Source organism: Balaenoptera ricei, chromosome 10 (assembly GCF_028023285.1).
Source record: "Balaenoptera ricei isolate mBalRic1 chromosome 10, mBalRic1.hap2, whole genome shotgun sequence".
NCBI classification, from domain to species: domain Eukaryota; kingdom Metazoa; phylum Chordata; class Mammalia; order Artiodactyla; family Balaenopteridae; genus Balaenoptera; species Balaenoptera ricei.
Window position 1 is genome coordinate 54,113,716 of NC_082648.1, and position 21,200 is coordinate 54,134,915.

The window sequence follows — 21,200 nt, forward strand, 5'->3', positions numbered from 1 at the left end:
TATTAAATCTCAAGTATATGCCAGGTCTTCAGAAAAGTTGTCAGAAACTAAACTAAGAAAGCCTTTAAAGGCGCCCAGATCAGGTGGGAAGGTGAGAAGGGCTGGGCATTGTGCCCGGAGTAGATGAAGGAGGGAGCTCCCGGCCTCGGCCTATTGATGGGCGCTTAGAACTCTACCGGGCACTATTTCGAGCTGGTGGCTGAATAGGATGCTAGAGCTGCCCTCTTTTTGAGTTAATCACGTTCATAAAAGTGAAGGTGGCAGCAGCCAGAGCGCCCTTCCCCCTCCGGGCTAAAGGCTTCATCCTGATTCGTTCTGGCCACATCCTGCTCCTGGACGCTCTTCAGAGATCGCTCCCGGGCGTAGGCTGGCCTCACCTGTTGCAGGTGTCTCCAGGTATCGAGAGGCGTGGCCGCCGCCCTATCCTCCCCACCCGGGGCCGAGGGGAGGCGGCGCGCGTACAGACCCGGGGGGAGGTCGGGCGCTTGGGGGATCCGGAGGTCGCTGGCGCTGCGCCCGGCCCAGGACACCCCCAGCGGGGCCGAGGCCGCGCCTCCTCCCGGAACTGGCCGGCGCGCCGTGGCGCCGCGGGAGCAACGGCGGGAGGAGCGGCGAGAGCCATGGAGGTCCTGCCCGCCGGCGGGCGCCGGACGGGGCTCCCGCAGCCTGAGGTGAGGCCGGAGGACGCGGGGCCCAGAGTGCCCCTGGTTGTAAACCTGCGAGGGGCGCCCCCGGCGGAGCGAACGCGGGGCTCCCGGGACTCCTGGGAAGGCGAGGAGGACCCGGCGCCCGGCGAGCCTCGGGGCAGCTGCACGGCGTCCCTGGTGAGCGGGTTGCTCACCGAGCTGTACAGCTACACGGAGGAGGAGGAGGCGGCCGGCGGGGGCCGCGGGCCCGGGGGCCGCCAGCGGCGCCGAGACAGCCTCGACAGCTCCACGGAGGCCTCGGGCTCCGACGTGTTCCTGGGCGGCCGCGGCGGCGCCGGCGACTCCCGTGTGCTGCAGGAGCTGCAGGAGCGGCCGAGCCAGCGGCACCAGATGCAGTACCTGTGGCAGAAAGGTGAGGGCCGGGGGGAGGGGGTTCCCGGGAGCTTCCCGGAGTCGCGCCCCCGCTGGGACAGTCCGCGCTCTCCGGCTCACCACTGCGCACCTGTGCTGATGGGCCGTGCGCCCAGAGGTTAAGTTTGGGACGTCTCCTTTGATCTGGCGCGGCTGGCCACAGTGTCACGGATTCATGACTAAGTTCTTATTGTCCCCCCATCCCTTCTCGAGTTGTCGAGTGAAGCATCGGTTATCGGAATGGTACCAACGGGTCTCCCCCCTCCCCCCGTCCCCCATCCTCCTTGTGTTTGTGGAGGCCCAGGGGGAGAGGCAGTCCAGGTTCTAATTTCACCAGAACAGCTGTTAAGACAGGTTTGGAGTTTCCGATTTGTCTATCTGAAGTTACTCAGAGGGCTCTGGGAGAATAGAGGCGACTCTTGGGGCTGGTTTAAAAAAAAAAAAATCCACTTTTTAAAAATTTTATCTTAAATCCGCCTTCCTTGGCCACACCACTGGGAGAGTGTTTAACTAGTGAGGCAGAATAATTCAATAATGCAGTTTCTAAGCAGAACGTGTGAAATCCATTTCTCAGAACGTCTGGTTTCAAGAAGCTCACTAGGTGGATTTTTTTCCCCCTTGGGTGGAGGATTAGTGGAGGGCCCTAGGGCGTTGTCATTATCACAGCATTTAACTGCCGGTACCTTCAGTTGGAGAGGTCGATCCCAAAATGGCCTTGGCTTTGGGGAGAGAGGCTAATTTGGTTTCTTTTGTTATCAGGCTCTGATGCTGTGTCCTAATTGAGATTTTTTTTTTTCCTCAGCTGTTCATAATAGATTTCCTTTCAGGCACTTACAGAGTTATTACAGTTGTCTTTTTGTATAGATATATCATGACCTCAATTTACAAAATGAAGTGAGGTGTGGAAAAACATGCTAAGCCACTATAACATTTCTTGAGTTAATGTCCTTGTGCTAAATTACCAGGAAAGGGAGGAACAAGAATACTATGGATGGGTCTCCTGTCTCCTATTTGTAAAGTCAGTCCAGCTGGTGCCGGGATGGGGTGGGGTCGGGGGGCGGAACCTAACTAGAAAAGGAATAAATTTGCCTGCTTTCTGAAATCTGTGTAAACAGCTTTCAGTTTCCTCTTTTGGCTTCCTGGTGAGGATTTTTTTCCCAGCTGATTGTTACAAATGGCTTCCACCTTCCTTCCCGCACCCCCCCACCCCCCGCCCCGCCTGGGACTTTAGCTGGAGTTGTGCTGTTTAATTTTATACAATTATTTGGCTGTTCTGAGTGTTTATGCCAAGAGTTCTGCAGGGCAGTAGTTCTTTCAGAATCCAACAGAATCAATTTTGAAGACTTATGATTTGGCTTTCTGTTTTTTACAAGGTTACTTACTTTTCATTACGGAGAGAATTTTGTGGATTAGTGATTTCCTTTTGGAAGAGGAAATTTGGCAAGCTAACGTTTAAGGAAGACGTCACAGTACAGCTTTGGAAATACAGATTTCAAATAAGTGACCACTCTACTAATCATTCATAAGACCTGTAAGAGTCAGTTTTGCCCAAGTCTCAGTCTTTCTGCATGGTCACCTATCTGCTAATCTCTTCTTTCCTTGTAGTCGACCCTATTAGGATGTACATGGTGCCATATTATGATAGTCCTTCACACACAAACACACACATAATACCCCTTTTCCTTCATCGATAAACATCATTAGAGTACTAAGAATAAAGAATCAGGTAATGGAAACAGCTGTCTACTTAAATAATTTTACAGATTAGGTTATTTGATTTTTTTCAGGGTCAAAAAAATATCCCTCCTAACATAATATGTAGTTAAGACTCTCTTATAATGTAGATAACCTGTGTATTAATTCGCTCTTCCCTCTGTTAGGGATTTTGTTGTAGCACCTATTTAGATATTTAGCATGTGTGGGTCGTTTATTTAAGTGAGGCACCAAAATGGTTTCTCAGGAAGTCTAAGCGCTCTTTTCACTGTTGTCATTAAGGGCGTGAACTTTGGAGTTAGAAAGCTTGAGTTAATATCCTGCCACTGTTCCTTACTAGTTGTGTGACCTTGGGCAAGCTCTTTAACCTCTCTGAGTCTCATTTTCCTCACCTACGAATAGGGATAATAATACTACTACTTCATAGTCAGGCAAAGAAAAAAAAAATTATATCACTTATATGTGGAATCTAAAAAAATAATACAAATAAATTTATTTACAAAACAGCAACAGACTCAGACACAGAAAACAAACTGATGGTTACCAAAGGGGAAAGGGGGTGGGGAGGGATAAATTAAGAGTATGGGATTAACAGATACGCACTACTATATATAAAATAGATGAACAGCAAGGATTTACTCTATAGCACAGGGAACTATATTCAGTATCTTGTAATAACCTATAATGGAAAAGAATCTAAAAATATATATAACTGAACCACTTTGCTGTATACCTGAAACTAATACAATATTGTATTACAATACAATACAATATTGTATTACAATTACAATACAATGTTTTAAATCAACTATACTTCAGTAAAAGAAAATGCTACTACTTCATAGGGCTGTAGTGAGAGTTATGTAAGTTAATGGGTGTGAAGTGCAATAAATGTGAGATATTGTTTTTATTATTATATACACTGGAATTCCTTAAAGAGGAAATTGTCCAGTTTGTCAGTTGATGATCTCATTTTTCCTCATTTATTGAACACTGTGTTAGGAGCTATGGCTGATGCTGTGGGACATAATAAAGATAAAGGAGACCTTATTTCTGTCTTCCAGATATTTATATACCAGCAGATGTTGCTGTAAAAGACATTTTCAAGTTCAACTCTGAAGATTTTTCCTACATTGGACAGTACATATCATTCAGAAAATCACAGAGCTCTAGGTATCTGAAGAGTCACCGAAAATGACTCTTTTGTGGAAGGAAAGTGTAATTGAATATAAGATGATGATATCCCTATCCCTTTTGTTTCTGTTAATAGAGGGAAAAACTTTAAACATTCGAATTTGCTCTATTTGAAGGAATCTGGGATTGAAGAGTCTCTGGTGTCTTCTTGTTGCTCGATTCCACATTTAATCATCCTAAGAACCCAAATGTTTTCAATTAACCTGTGTTCTTACTTCTCATTATATCTCACCACATTTGAACTCAAGGTGAGAGAAATAGCTGGCTGTTGTTTTCTTCTTCACAGTAATTCCTTATTCTTACTTTAGTGCTCTTTATATTAATGTTTATAAAGGCTATTCACATTTGTTTTTCAGAATAATCTTGTAGAATTTGAGACTTGGAGCACTGCCTTGCCTGAGATCACACAGATAAATGGATTGATCCAAAGGCAATCCTTTTTAACTCAAGGTCAAATGCATTTTCCATAATGAGGTCAATCAAGTATGACAGCTGTTAAAGCAACCCTCACCCACTTCTCTGACACAGACCCGGACAGTTCACTTCCTGTGATCTCTGCAATGTTTTTCTTACTTTTGCACACTTCGTTTGTTCTCTTCTGATCCTCTCTAGTTTCTCCAAATCCCTTTCAAAATGAGTATATCCAAACCCCACACAGGACCTCTAACGAGGGCCTAGCCTGTGCCACGCCAGAGTGGAAGGCTTTGCCTGCCTGGCCGGTCACAGTATGGTGACTAATGAAGTACGACATTAGTCATACTAATATGCAGTATGACAAACGAGACTCCCAAATTGTAATGATTATTCGTATAAATGTTGTGGTCACTTCTGATTCCCAAGTCTTTTTTCATTTGTAGAAAAACTGCTGTTGAGAATATTAGTTTTATAGATGCGAACTGTCTTTTATTTATCTGTTTGAAGGACATATTTTCTACCATATGTGAAGATGAAATGTTGTACTCAATGTCAAGCTATGGGAAGACTGTGTATTTAAAACAAAACCATTATCACTACATTTATCTATATTAGAAAATGTGGTAATATTACTTACTTTTAACTGATCATTTACAAAAGTGAGTGCTTTTAAAAAACATTCGTTATCAGCTGTTAGATTTATCATTGATTTAACAGACTAAAGATTCTTTTCTTGTAAGCTTACCATCTGAGCACTTTAATGATAGAAAAAATACATGCCAATTTTAAGGCAATGAAACATAAATTTGAAACCAGAGCTGGATATCATAAGAGTCTTTGCTTACATGTTACAAGTAGCCTCAAGAATAAAATTTTCTTACAGTCTTTGCATGGACAGGGCAAGAAATATTAATACAAGAGTGACTTATTTCATCAGAACCTTTTAGCTGAATGTTTACATGTAATCCTGGGTGAGAATCCAGGATTACTTGGTTTAAATGGATATTCCAGAGATTTATCTCATGATTGGTATCACATTGGAATTTGTATTCCTCTCAGGGTATTTATTGTTCTATTTTCCTTTTTCTTTACTGATAGACACAAATGAACTGAAGATGATCCTTGGAGAGCTAAAGTACAGGATTGGCATTCAATCGGCGAAATTACTTCGGCAGCTGAAGCAGAAAGATAGACTTGTGCACAAAGTACAGAGGAACTGCGATGTTGTGACGGCGTGCCTGCAGGCTGTGTCTCAGAAGAGAAGTAAGTGCTGGATTGGGGTAAGCCCTTTTGCCACGTGGGACCGGAATGTTAGTGAAGCCATGCCAGTAGTCATTATGCTTTTGAATATATGTATTGAGAAGTTTTAAATGGAAGTCTATACCTTCAGAACTAAGAACGATGAACAACTCAGACAGCTTCCTATATTTTTCAGTTAAAATGTATATGACATGTCTGATGTTACAATGTAGTTAGTTTTATTCTAGATTTGAGGTAGCACTTCACTTTGACAATGGTTATTTTTGCCTGATGCTACATAATGACTAAAATCTTTATTTTTAAAACAGCAGCAAAGAGACACAACCTAAAAGGCATGTCTCTACTTTCTTATGCTGTGTTGCTCTAATAAGTGAATTAAACAATTGATTTAAAAGAAGGAGACTCTCGGAACAGGATCTTACAACTTGCTCTGAAATCTGAAAAGGACAAAATATTTTAACAAATTAAACCTGTCTTGTGGGTAATCCATTCATAAGTAAGAGATGCATGGTTTATTAACTGAGTTAAAAACAAAATATTAACTTACTAGTCCATGTTAGATACTGGATATAAAAGCTTGTGAATTGATTTTTTAATTCTCCATGCAAGAGTTTTATGTTTTATTCTGCTAATGTTTCCCTATTTTTGTTTTTTATTTTTTATTAACATGCAGCGCGGCAGAACAGTATGTTCAGGTATGGTAAACAGAGGCACGATAATGTGTTTTGACAGAATGCCCGTGGCAGCTTTTTAGGTGCATGTGAAAGTTGCCTTTTCTTTTTCCTTTACCCTGTCACATTTTGTATGTAACGTGACACTTCATAGAGTTTTTTTTAAAATTCCAAATGAAGATGTGTCTGTTTTCGTAAAACAATTTTTAGGGCTTGATTAGCTTCAGATAATAAAATTAATGACTTAAATTCCATTCTTATGTTTGTTATTAAAAGAAAGTACTGTTTTCTTCCTCTCCTTTTATTATATCACTGTTATCCCCAAATTATTATTATGTTGTTTACTGAGGAAGGTTTCAACCTAATGTGTATTAAACGGAATACTTCTTTATTGTTATAATGATGTAATAGTCCATACAAGAAGCAGGAATATAATTGAGTAGACTGGTTTTGAATAGGGTTTTCCCCAGAGCCAGACACTTGTCTGAAATAGGTAGAGATATATAGATATACATGTACATATATAGATACACATGTATACCATATAGTACATGTATATCTGTATATGTGTATGTATACAAAAAGTTGTCATGTGTTATAAGTATTTGATATTTTTCCATGGATTCTGGTTGATTCACTAGTGTCCAGTAAAAATGGTATTATTTTCCCTTTTTATTTTGAAATGTTTTGATTTTGATTTTTCTCTTTTCAACTGTGTTTTCATCTTCCCATTGTTTGTACCAGAAGTTAAAAGCACAAAGTGGTAAATGCATGGATTTGGATGTGTGGGAAAGTATAAGGGGGGGGCATTGGAGCCAGTGTCAGGAGACAGAGAGGAATGTCAGGCTAGCACAGGATCACAGACTGGTAATTACCAGAGACTGATAATCATTTAGAATTTCACTTTGCTTGACTGATGAAAGGACCGGCTTTTATGTCTTTTTAGAAAAATGTGTCCACATGCCCCCGATTTAATTTGTGGATTTGTGGGTGCAGCATTCCTATGTATTTTAGATTTTTGTCTCTTTAAATCCAGAGTTTTGCATGTCAGAGAATATGGGGTTAATGGCTCCTTTCCTTGGATTTCAGTTCTTACCTGGGTAATAAGACTCTATTAAATGGAACAGAATGGTTTTTTTTTGTTGAATTAAGAAATAACAGTGTATTAGAATTATCATTCTCATCATATGATAAAGTATTATGATGTAGACGTTGTTAGAAATTTGACTAAATGGTTATTTATCCATTTGAGAACTCCAGAGGTTAGATTTTTTTAAAAATTAATTAATTAATTAGTTTATTTTTGGCTGCAGTGGGTCTTCGTTGCTGCGCGCGGGCTTTCTCTAATTGTGGCGAGCGGGGGCTACTCTTTGATGCGGTGCGCGGGCTTCTCATTGCCGTGGCTTCTCTTGTTGCAGAGTGCGGGCCGTAGGCACGCAGGCTTCAGTAGTTGTGGCACATGGGCTCAGTAGTTGTGGCTCGCGGGCTCTAGCATGCAGGCTCAGTAGTTGTGGTGCACGGGCTTAGTTGCTCCACGGCATGTGAGACCTTCCCAGACCAGGGCTCGAACCTGTGTCCCCTCCATTGGCAGGCGGATTCTTAACCACTGCGCCACCAGAGAAGCCCCAGAGGTTAGATGTTTAGTGACTAAATGCCTGATTCCAGTAGTTACCCATTTGTCCTCTTTCCTCAAAGTCAACTAATAACAAATATGTTTAATTAGATTAGTCACTGAACTTTCAGTTTAGTGGTGACTTTCAGTGATGCATTGAATTACAGCATACGTGTTGAATTGTTTGCATTTAATGTGCAAAAGTCAGATAACCCCTATTTTCCCCTCCATATGGATTCAGTGCTTACGATTCTTTCTGTAAGTGACTTTTCCCCTTTTATAACATGCTATAGAATTAAACAATTTTCTTTTTACATGTACATGAAATATTTTTATTGTTGTTAGTTTTACAAAAACAGGGTCATATTATAGAATTAAACAATTTTAATCTTTTATTAAAATGGATTATTTCCTGTTGATACACCAAAGGGGATATATTAATTTTGAAATAAGAATCATAAGTGGATGATGATTCAGAAAGTGTGGATTATGAACCAAAATGACTAGATCATTTTTATTTCTAACACAGGTGATGCAACTGCTTAGACTTTTTGATTTTCTACACCAAGCCTTATGGTAGAATCCCTTTATTTTCAAACTGGGGTGAGAATAAGAGCAGGATCAATATTTGCCTTATAGAACAGCAGATTTTTTCCCTAAATTTTACCGTTTATCTAAGGGTAACCATAGTATAACCACTTCAATATTAATCTTAAAATTAATAATAAGAATGGTATCAGCAGCTACTATTCACTAAGTATGTGCTTTATGTGAAAGTGTTGGTTTTATCTCTCATAGCAATTCCAAAAGTATATTGTCTTTAGGCACATTTTATTGGGAAATTGAGATTCAGAAAGTTTACATAGTTTGCCTAGTGGTTGAGAAGGAATTTGAAGATAGGTATCTCAAAACTTCACTCTTTGTACCGTAAACATAAGAGGGGTCTGCTTTTTCTTAGCAATTAGATTGATACTTCTATAATACTGGATTACTGTTGGAGCAATAAGAAATTTGTAACATACGAAGGATATAATACAGAGTTTCAGGTTTATTAGAATATACTGCTTTAGCATAGTTTGCATGTGAAGTAAATATCTTTTCTTGGCCAGCTGGATTATGGAACAAATGTAGTGTGGTGGGCAGGAAAATCTACCTAAAGGCATTAAGATGATGGGAAGAATAAGGTGAATATTTGGCCGGGAGTTTGATTCTGATGTTAAGATTTGTAAGTAGTTTGCTTATCCCGTGGTTTAACTATTTTTCCTGAAAGCAGAAGGGAGGCCATCTTAATGATCAGCATTGCCTAGTTCTACAGTTTTCTGCATTGGTACATTAAATGTTTGTTATGCTAGTTGAGTTTGTGAAAGGTGTTATAGATCAAGTGATAAAATCTAGCGGTGGAAAACTGAAAAGAGAAAAGCATGAAAAAAAACGTGAATGTAAATGGAAATATTATCTTTATTTTAGCCTGGTCTATAAGTACAGGAATTTTAGGCAGCTTATAGACTCATTTTATTAATGTGTCCACCCTGGCATCCTGATAATATGATTAAATCTTGCTATCATAAATGCCTGGTAGAGACTGATACTTTGTCAAATAGTGAGTGGTCTTTGTTCTTCTTTTTCTATGGGTCTCTTCTCTACAGTAGTACCTTGTCCTCTGCGGCAGAAGAAGGAATTTGTGTGACCCTGAGTTTGATATCACTGACATTCAACATTTTCCACTAAGAAACAATTCTCATTGTTTTTTAAAAAATTATAAAAGTAATGCACTCAACCAGCCATCTACTCCTAGGTATTTACCCAAGAGAATTGGAGATGTATATCCCCACAAAAAATTGGTACATGAATGTTCATAGCAGTTTTTTTTATAATAGCCAAAAAATGGTAACAACCCAAATGACTGTCAATGGATGAATGGATAAACAAATGTGATACATCCATATGATGGAATATTATTCAGCCATAAACAGGAATGAAGTTACTAATTCATGTTACAACATGGATGACCCTTGAAAACATGATGCTAAGTGAAAAAAGCAGGCACAAAAGTCCACATACTTTATGATTCTATTTGAAATGTTCAGAATAGATAAATCCATAGAAATAGAAAGTAAATTAGTCATTGCCAGGGCTTGCGGGTAGGGAGAATAGGAAATGACTGCTAATGGCATGGGTTTCTTGCTGGGGTGATGAAAATGTTGTGCTGTCAGATAGCGGTGATGGGTTTGTTTTTTTTTTTTGTTTCAAAACAATTGATTAAAAAAAGCTATAATTTGATGATCATTATAGGTGGATAAAGGGTACATGGGGCTTATTGTACTATCTTCTGTACTTTTATGTATGTTTGAAAGTTTCCATAATAAAAAGTGAAAAAAAAATTGAGTTCTTGTACAAAAATATAGAACAAAGTGGCTCATACCATTATGATTTGTGTATGATTCATACATGTTACAAGCAAAATAACATGTTGCCTGAAAATACTACCAGAATATAATAAGGAGAAAAATGCAGATGGGTGAATTCCTAAAAATTCCACACATCCACTGGTAGCTACAATTTCCAAATTCAATACATCATTCCCAAGATAAGTTAAAAGGCAAACATTTTAAAAGGAAGGTCTGAAAAACATACAGTTTTCAAAGGATCACCTGCAAGTTTAAGAATTCTGTGAATATACTAAAAATCACTAAATTGTACAGTTTGAAAGGGTGAATTTTATGGTATGTGAATTATATCTTAACAAAAAGTGTTAAAATATCATAATAAGGAAACTTTGGAAAATACAGAAGTGTAAAAAGAAGAGGAAATACCATATTCTAAAGACAGTCTCTTAATGTTTTTGAATTTTTATTCAAGTGGTTTTTTAATATGAAGTTTTTCCAAGTCGGTGTACTGTATAATATTTCTGTATCCTGCCTTTTTCATGTAACATATTATAAGCTGGTGCCATTGGCATAAATTATTCATAAACATAATTTTGAATGATTAATGCACTATTTTTCAGTCTACTATTGTGCTTTGTCACCACATTGTAATAGTGACAAATCTTTCAGTTGTGAGTACAGAAACAACTCAAACTGATCTAAGCAATAAAGGAAATTGATGGGCTTACATAATTAAAAGTCCAAGGATGTGCCTTCAGGTGTAGCTAAGTCAGGTAAATACAGGTGCTCAGAGAGTATCTGTAAGAATATGACTTCATCTCTTAGCTGTGCTTTCCTCTGTATTGGACAACACCAAAATGGCCAACAGCAGCTCCAAATCAGCAAACTTACCAAAAAGAACATCTTTTTCCGTACCTCCAGAAAGTCCCATAATTCACTTTCCTTGACCTAGTTGGGTCACATGCTTACTAAGACTCAACCCTTTTTTTAATGTATGTAAGAAGGTGTTAAGGTGATAAGTGCCATAGGGGAAAAAAAAAAACAACAGGAAAAGGCAGATTTGGAGCGGCCAACAATTGGTGTTGGTGTTGTCAGTCCTTTAAGTTTTAACTCTTCTAGTGAGTGTTTTAGTGGCTGCGTGATTTTCATTTTCATTTTGCTGATTACTAACGTGGTTCAGCACCTCTTCATATGTTTACTGGCTAATTGTCTCCTAAGAAAAGGATTGTCTCCTTTTTCTTATAGATTTGTAGGAATTCTTTATGTATTCTGAATATGAGTCTTTGTCAGATACATGTGATGCAAATACCTTCTCCCACTTTTTTGGCTTGCATTTTCACTCTCTTAAGAGTGTCATCTAGAGGGCATCTATGAACATTCCATTGGGAGTCATTCTTTCCTATCAGGCATCTCATCTGCTGCTTTGTGTATTTGGTCAGATTTCTGGCATGTTTTGTTTCCTGTTGTTTAGTAAAGGTGCTGTTCCTGGGATGTACTAAACCAGGTGATTTTTTTTTTTTGATTTTTTTTCCTTTTGATTTAATATACTGAGAAAGAAATGGGACTGTTAAGATCCATTTTAGGAGTGGTGTGTGTATTAAATAGCTATTCATTCTGGAACACAAGGACAGGATTGTAATAAAAGGAGATGGAACAGTTTAAAAAAAAAAGTGTCGTTTGATGAACGAGAGTTCTTAGTTTTTATGTAGTCCAATTTACTAGTCTTTTAGCTTCTTGCAGGGCCAGCTTCACAGGCATGTGATCTGTGTAGTCACGTGGGGCCCATGCTCCTTAGGGCCCTACACTTGGTTTAATGCTCTGCTGTTGCTTTTCTTAGTGATTTTTGAACAAGGGGTCCCACAGGTTAGGTAACCAGTCCTGCCTTTATAGCTGGTGCTTTCTATTCTCCCATTATATTTTCAGGAAGCTTTATTATTTTGTTTTCAGATCAAGAGCCACCTAGAATTGATTCATTTTGTTCACATGAAATGAGAAAGGAGTCAAATTTCATTTTTGTCCGGAAAAATAAAATTCATTTTTGTCCATTTGGACATCTAATTGACTCAGCACGGTTTATCAGAGACCATCCTTTTACCACTGCTCTGTGGTGCGATTTTTATATAAATTTCTATATGTGTGTGGGTCTATTTGGGGGCTCTTATCCTATTTTGTTGTTTTATTTGTCTATCCTTGAGCCAGTGCAACACTGTCTTAATTACTGTGCTTTATAATAACTCTTACTCTCTGATAGTGTAGGTTCTTACACCTTGTTCTTCTTCAGGATTGTTTTGCTTATTATTGGCTTTTAGGGGAGAATTGACATCTTTACAATGTTGGGTCCTCCAATCCATAACTATGGTATTTAAAATTATTATTCAAATTTATTTGAATAATATTTTACAGTTTTCTATGTGGAGGTCTTACATATCTTTTACTATATTTATTCTTAGGTAATTGAGTTTTCTTGATGGTATTTTAAATTGGTATCTTTTAAGAAATTCATTTTCTATTTGTTTCTAGTACATAGAAGTATGATTGTTATCTGCATATTGGTACTATATCCAGTAATCTTACTTTTTCTTTTGTTGATTCTAATACTTTATTTGTAAAATCATTTGTTTTTTCTAAGTACATAATCTTTATCATCTGTGAATACTGTCAGTTTTATGGATTTCTTTACCATCTTTTCATTTATTTTTCTCATCTTGTGTACTGGCTAGGACCTCCGGTTTAATCTTGAATAGAAGTAGTGAAAATAAGATGAGAATTTTTGTCTCATGTACAACCTCAGAAGGAAAGTTTTCTTTTTATCATTTCACCATTAAGTACAATGTTTGCTGAAAGTTTTCTGTAGAAATCCTTTATCAAATTAAGAAAATTCTCTCATCCAATTTGCTAAGATGCTGAATTTTATCACATACTTTATTGCTGTATTGAGATAATATGTTGAATTTTATATTTTTGTTGAATGGTAGAACAACTTTGTATTCTTGAAAAAAATCCTACCTAGGTCATGAGATATATATATACACACATATAATATACACATGCATATATACACATATATATACACACACAATATGTATATGTACATACATACATATATACATTGCTAGATTTGTTTTGCTAATATTTTGTTTATGATTTTTTATGGCTATGTTCATGAGTGAGATTAGCTTATAATTTTCCTTTCTTGTAATGCTCTTGTCAAGTTTTGGGAGTCTCATAAAAGAAGTTACAGAGTGCCCTCTTTTTCCATTCTTTGGAAGAGATTGTGTAAGACTGGAATTATTTCTTTCATAAACGTTTGGTAGAATTCACTGGTAAAATATTTGGGCCTGAAGTTTCCTTCATAGGAAGGTTTTAAATTATGACAACTTAAAAAATTATAGGATTATTTGTATTTTCTATTTCTTTTTATATCAGCTTTGGTAAATTACATACAATTTGCCCATTTCACGTAAATTTTCACATTTATAGGCATAAAAATTTTAAGAATATTTTTTTGGTTCCTTTAGTGTTCCACAATATTAAAACAATATCACTGATTTAAATAGAAATTCACTTATGATTTAAGATATCTATTATAGAATGCATCACCATAAAGAAGAGTATTCTAATACATGTATATATATTAAAAAATAAGCAAAATCTATGTATGTGGATATCTACGTGTGAAGATTGAGTAATAAATATTACTGGCACATTAGAAGCCCTTGTGTGTTCCTCCCTGGCTGAAATCTCCTTTCTCCCCGGCTGAAATCTCCTTTCTCCCCTGCGTTTGTGTTAATTATTCCCTTGCTTCTCTTTATAGTTTTTCTGCCTCTTGTACATATTCCTAAACAACATATAGTTTTGAAAAGCTGAGTAGCAAGCCCATGCCTAGTTGTGTAGGGAAAGGGTAACGTTGCTGCCTCTGTTAGAGAAAAGCTCTCAAAAGGTAAACCAAACCGTTTCTGGGTCACAGTCTGATGTTGGGTTCCTCAGAGAATTCACAGGAGCCCCTTTTGGGGGAGTCAGAGGGCAAGTCCTGTGGCATCTGCCAGGGCTGTGTTTTGGGCTAGTTGATGAATGATCAGCTAAGCTGGAGGAGTGGACTGCTGCTTATTTTTGATTTGAAGTTCGCCAACATGGCCTTGCTCTTGCTCTCAGAAGTAGGTCCAAGCAGAACACTTTTGTGGGCATGGAGGGGAGTGGAGAACAGGCACTTCATCAGCACACTGTGAGATAAACAAGCACAGGTGAGAATCTGGACCAGCTCACCTGGGCATTCTCTCTTCGAGTTAGAAAGAGGGTCCAATAGCAGGAAGCATCTTATGTTGACTGCAGTCAACACAGCTGTTGCTGGTTGTGCCCTGTCTGATGCACACCCATGACCTTGGGATCTCTCTTCACTCTCAGCCTGGAGGCTCTCTTTTTCTCCTGTGTTGGATCTGTTACTTCCTGTGTCCTGTGTTTTCTTCTTTCTTTCTTTTTAAATATCATTGCCCATATCCCCTTGAGGAAGGGTGCCTGTGAGGTAAATTTTTGGAAATTGTGCAGGAATGAAAATATCTTTATTATATCCTTGCTTTAATTGACATTTCTATACCTGTTTTATTGCCTTGCTTTCATTGTTGGTCTAGAGAAGTCTAGAGCCTTTCTGATACCTTATCCTTTGTACTGGACTGTTTGTTTTTCCTCTTTGAAAGCTTGTGGGATCTTTCTTTGTACTTGGTCTTCTGGAATTCATGATCATGTTGCTTGGTGTGGGTCTATTTTCACCCACTGTGCTGGGTCTAGACGGGCTCTTTTGATCAGGCAACTATGTCTTTCAATTCTGAAAAATGTATGTGAATTAATTCTTTGATGCTTTTCCTCTCTCCTTTTATTTTTTCCTTTTTCCTCTTTCTGGAATTCTATTGTTTGGCTGTCGGAACGTCTGGACTAGTTCTGTAATATTCTTGTCTTATTCTCTATATCTGTTGTTTATTTTTTTTGCTTTACTTACTCAGAAATTATCACAACTTTATTTCCCACTCCTGTTATTGAGACCTTTTTTAAGTTAGTTGAATGTTTCATGTATATATATGGTATTCTGTTCTTATTTCATAGATGTAATCTATTTTCTTATTGCTCTAAGGATATTAATGATAGAGACTAAAAGAGACAAACAGAAAATAACAATTTGGAGGAAATAGATTATCCAGGGAGGAAAGAAACCTTCAAAATGCTATTATAATTCAAGTCTTTCCTCGGATATCCAGTGATCCTTGACTGTCTGCTCGTTAAGTGTGAGAATCTAAAAGAATGAGTTGAACTCTGAGCTCACCCAGTAGAGCTTGTGGACCTTGAGCTTTACTGGAGTGTCATCTGGATGGGCCCTTTCTTATAGGGCCCCCCAGGTCAGTGTCTCCAGGTTTTTCTTGTGGAGCTGGTCAGAGTCCTCAGGGAAGAGTCCTCTGACTTCCTGCCTGGATGGTGAAGGTCTGTGGGGCTAAGAGCTGGGTCTCTGCACTCAGCATTCAGTGTGCATATGGTCACTGGATTCCCTCTGTTTTAGGTAAGGTTCCCACCCTCAGCTGGTTGTCCGGCAACTCTCTGTTTTAACCCTTTTCAGAAATGAAACCTTCGGTCTTTTGCAGGGATGGAAGAGGAGTAATTGTCCAGCCTCGTGAAGTAGAGGAGAGGATATAGGGATCCAACTGCTTCTCTCAACAGCTTTCTCCCAATTCTCCTTATGAAGCCTGGCTGCCTGTCTCTGAGTCTTCTGTGGAATATGTGGTGTAATAGAGGTTGGATTTCCACTTTCCCGTGCGATTTGGGGATTTGGCTTTCTAGGATCTGCTAAGTCAATTTCTACTTGTCCATATGTTTTTTCATCTTCAAAATTCTATTGCTGTTGTCTCTGATGCTTTTTGTTTTTTTTACTTCTTGGTCCTTGTGGGTTATGACAAACAAAAATCTCTTAACTGTATTTTTAGTGTGATTTTGGTGGGGACCAAAATTAGATGGAATTTTTTTTGAATCTTCCTTCTTAACCCAGATGTATGTATTCCTTTTTCATAAGCTCATTTGTTTTGCTAGATGGAAAGAAATTAGTATTTTTTCAGCTTTATTGAGATATAATTGACATATAAACAAGTTAGCATTTAGATTAAGGTGGATGTGCCTTAACTTTGGAACTTGGTTGCAGAGTTGTGACTTTTGGTATAAATTTGTTAATATTGATAACAGATTTAGGTTTGTTTTGATATATAATTAGCAGCGTGGTCTGCCCTAAAGTAAGACTATGACTAGGTGAAAGAAATTGGATTATTATTGTTTACAACATATTTTAGCAAGTTTCCTCTCATTTTCTTTTTTTTTTTTTGGTTGTTTCACTTTTTTTTTTTAATTATTTATTTTTGGCTGTGTTGGGTCTTTGTTTCTGTGCGAGGGCTTTCTCTAGTTGTGGCAAGCGGGGGCCACTCTTCATCGTGGTGTGCGGGCCTCTCACTATCGTGGCCTCTCGTGTTGCGGAGCACAGGCTCCAGACGCTCAGGCTCAGTAGTTGTGGCTCTTGGGCCTAGTTGCTCCGCGGCATGTGGGATCTTCCCAGACCAGGGCTCGAACCCGTGCCCCCTGCATTAGTAGGCAGATTCTCAACCACTGCGCCACCAGGGAAGCCCACCTCTCATTTTCTTTAAACTCTTAGTGTCTTGCAGCTGAGTTTTTTTTTTCATTTTGTCATAATTTACTTATTCTTATCCTTACTGCAAATTTGTGAAATATTTGAAAGTACTGTATAGCTTTTGAACCTCTAACTTCTGAGAGATTCTTTTTTTTTTATAAATTTATTTATTTATTTTTGGCTGCATTGGGTCTTCGTTGCTGCGCGCCGGCTTTCTCTAGTTGCGGCGAGTGGGGCTACTCTTTGTTGCGGTGTGCGGGCCTCTCATTGTGGTGGCTTCTCTTGTTGCGGAGCATGGGCTCTAGGCGCATGGGCTTCAGTAGTTGTGGCACGTGGGCTCAGTAGCTGTGGCTCATGGGCTCTAGAGCGCAAGCTCAGTAGTTGTGGCACTTGGGGCTTAGTTGCTCCGTGGCATGTGGGATCTTCCCAGACCAGGGCTGGAACCCGTGTCCCCTGCACTGGCAGGCGGATTCTTAAACACTGCACCACCAGGGAAGCCCCTGAGAGATTCTTGTGGCTTTGGAAAAAAACAAAACAGTAGCTGTTTCTTGTGCACATTACAGAGAGAACTGGTTTTTAGAGAAAAACATCTGAATCTCAAAGTCATAGTAATTTAGAGCTGGAAGAGAACTTAAATCTGATTTCTGTTTACTCCCAACCTTAGGGCTGGGCAAAGTGAGGCGGAAGAGTTAAGAGTGTTGCCGAATATAATCTGCAAAACAAAAAAACAAAACAAAAAAACGAATCACTATGATGTACACCTAAATCTAACCCAGTATTGTAAATCAACTATACTTCAGTTAAAAACAAAACATTGCGGAAACTCACTCTACTGGTTGATGACTCAGTCAGGGCTCCCCTGGTTGGTGGTGCCCTTGCTATCAGTTGTGACAAAAGAAAACTGTATATACAGCCAGCAGGGGGAGTTCTCTTTCTCGTTTAAGCCTTCCTAAGAACCGTGTTAAATTTACATTCTCTGTATTGTCACAGCTTGAATCCTGGTTCTGCCACTTCCTCAAGGTACAGTCTCATGTAAGTTCTTTGACATCCCTGTGCTTCATTTTTCTCATCAGCTAAAAAAGGGACATGATGATAATACCCACTTTGTAGGGTGGTTATGAGAACTGAGTGAAATTATATAAAATGCTTATAGAACAGTGTCTGGCCATATTACTTACTATTATTGCCATTATTTCTGCTGTGGGGAGGTTTAGAGGCTGCCCTTTCTACCAGCATTTGGATACTTGCCTTTTGAAGGCAGTTGAGAAGGTTGGAGTTGGGGTTGCTCACATTTACAAAAATTGATGGGATGGGATTATTTGAGGAGGAGATATTAGATGATCATAATTAGGGATTTTAGACTTCTTTAGCTCTTTGGGAAAGGATGGCTTACTCTTGTCCAATAACATGCAAGGAGATTGCTCCTCTTTTATGTGTTTCAGTTGAAAAGATGATAAGTAAACACATTATGTCTGAAAGTAGGCAACTGCCTGTGTGTACAAGGACAGTAGGGTCCAAGGTGAGAATCACCCAAATCCTCCTTGAAGCATTTCAAAGAAGAACTAGAATGAGAAGAATGACAGAAATGTGCTATGTGGCCAAGGGTAGGTGGGCTGGGGAAATATTCCAGGCAGAGATAATGGTGCAGAGGCTGCGAGGACATCAGGTACTTAGGATAGTTTTAGTAATCTAGTATTTCTGGATATAAAATTAGAGCTAGAGGGAACCTCAGAATTAATCTAGTGTAACTGCCTCTTGAACATAGAACACTAGTGTCTGTGAACTGCCTTCTCAACTAGATTGAAAGCTGTTTGAGGATATGGCTATTTGACAATAACTACTTGATAAGTGAACATTTAGTACATAATACTAACCGATAATGAGAGTGCAATCTTATCTCTACGTGAGGATGAAGTGAGTAGGGAAAATTAGATGATATCACTCTCGTTAGAAAGAAAGTTTGAAAATGTATATACCAGGCAGCAGGAAAATAGCAAAGACAGATAATTCAGCTGTGTTGCCTTTATAGAATATGTCCTTAACAGCATTGTAAAATTTTACCTACTCAGTTCTAAATATGGATCTGACATATCTCCCTCCCCAGACTGCAGGACCTTTTTTTTCCTACCTGCTTCTTGGCATTTCTGTCATGATTTTACTTTCGATGTCATTGAACAATAATGTAATTTTTTTTTCTGGGGAGGGCATGAACAAGTAGATGTTTATAATGGACTCTGTATAGAAATATATTTTAATATCTTATGTTGGAAGAGAATTGTTTCTAATGAATGCACATCGTTGCCCATGCCTAGTCTTTTAGATAGAGCTCTTTTTCAGTCTCATCCAGTATTGCCTTCTCAACACCATTTGCAAAAAGGAATGTTCCAGGACATGGTCAGTAAGGCAACATCAAAGTTTTCTCTTTGGCCTGCAATCTCTTCCATAAGATTTCTGCTGTGTATGAAAGTTGCTGTAGCTGGGTGTCTTCGTTTTTTTGTGTGTCTAGTTCCTCCAGCTCAAGGTGGAGATCTTCTCCTCACATCTTACTGCCACTACCCAGGATTGCCAGCAGAGGGCAGGCTTGCTCCTTTCCCTGATCTGGGACCTGCGCTCTCTTCTTCCTGCCCAGTCTGTCGCCTCTGATATCCAGCAGTCTTCTGATCTGTCAGATCACACAGTTTCTAGAATCAGTTATAATATAATTAAAAACTAGTGGAAAAGGGACATAAAAGTCATTCTTGTTTTCTCCATACATCTTGATTCTTTGGGGCAGATGTCTTTTAGCCCACGTTGGTGGCCCTCTCTGAGCTTTTTCTGCCCATATTCTCCCAGGATGACCCACGGAAGGTATAAGGGACTCAACCCTCAATGCTTGTAACGTGAAGGGATGGTGGTCTTCATGTTGGAGGATGATTCTTAATAGGTCGTTAAGGAGGCTTCTCAAATTTGATTCCCACATCGAGGTCCACAATGTTGCAGTGTTCCTACAAAAAGACACAGATTTACATGGAGCTAAAGTCTATACACATCCATATTAATAGATTTTTTTGTTGTTATTCATGGAAAGATGTGATAATAATAATTCTCCTTTATAGGGGAGGAACTAAATTTGCAAACAGTATTGGGCTGTGAGTTCAGGAGTCCTGGATTCTGTTTTTGATGTTTCTGGATTTTCTGCAAATCATCCTGCTTGCCTTTGTTCACCTGTTTGTAAAAACAGTATTCTTCTTGGGGATTTACTGGTGACTCTTCTTCAGAGTGTCTCATTGAAGAAAATACATTTTCTCTTTCAAGTTTTAGCCGTTGTATTTGAGAGTGGGGAGGATTCACCCCACATCAGAAAAACATAACAAATTTCCCAGGAAAATGACCATCTCTCTCTGCCCTCCCAGCCTGACCATTAAAAAAAATTTAGTTGCAATCAATTTATCCCTTTGTACGAGTGAAAGTGAAAGTTGAACAATGAGTAGAAGGTGTCCTCATTATAGGACAGGGAACTAATAATTAACCCACCTGTGGGAAGACCCGTGGCATGTGAAATTCACTCCACTTGTGTCGACCAGTTGCCTTCAGCATCCAGTGGTATCCACATCCTTGCCACGGATGGCTGGGACCAGGCTCTCTTAAACTTTCCCATTAAGTTAATGCTCCTTGCACTTGAATTTCAGTCTGTGTTTTACTTGAAACCATATCCAGAGTGGGTGTCAGTGCTGTGACTATAGTTAGGGAATGTGAGCCTCAGAATGAGTAAATGACCTGAGTTTTCCCAGTAAATCAACCTAATTCTCCTCTCAATTCATAGAATCACGAAATTTGAGCTCCTTGGGGATCATGTAGTCCAACACGCTCATTTTACAGATGAGGAAATTGGAGGCTCAGAAGTGCTAATAAGATGGTTGTAACCACCTCACATCCATTAGGATGGCTGCTATTAAAAAAAAAAAACAACCGCAGAAAATAAGTGTTGGCAAGAATGTGTGAACAATTGAAACCCTTGTACACTTTTGGAGGGAAAGTAAAATGGTGCTGCTGCTATGGAAAATGGTATGACCGTTCCCCCCCAGATTAAAAATAGAATTACCATGAGATCCAGCAGTTCTTCTGGGTATACAGTTGTCTCTAGGTGTCTGCAGCATATGGTTCCAGGACCAGCTGTGGGTATCAAGTTTCTCTGTATCTACAGCTCCACATCTGTGGAATCAATCAACTGCAGATCAACTGCAGTGTAGAACTGTAGTA

At 39.0% G+C, this 21,200-nt stretch overlaps 1 protein-coding gene across 2 annotated transcripts in view; it reads left to right on the forward strand.

The window, feature by feature from the left end:
* The first annotated feature begins 449 nt into the window (after positions 1-449).
* TBC1D30 (TBC1 domain family member 30) overlaps positions 450-21,200 on the forward strand; it is an 87,437-nt gene continuing 66,686 nt past the window's right edge. Inside the window, exons 1-2 of one of the 2 annotated variants that reach the window (XM_059936413.1) lie at positions 450-1,059; positions 5,478-5,642. In XM_059936413.1, coding sequence (XP_059792396.1) covers positions 621-1,059; positions 5,478-5,642 — 604 coding nt within the window. In that variant the 5' untranslated portion in view covers positions 450-620. The remainder of the gene's footprint in view (positions 1,060-5,477; positions 5,643-21,200) is intronic. The other variant, XM_059936414.1, reaches the window with a different exon arrangement.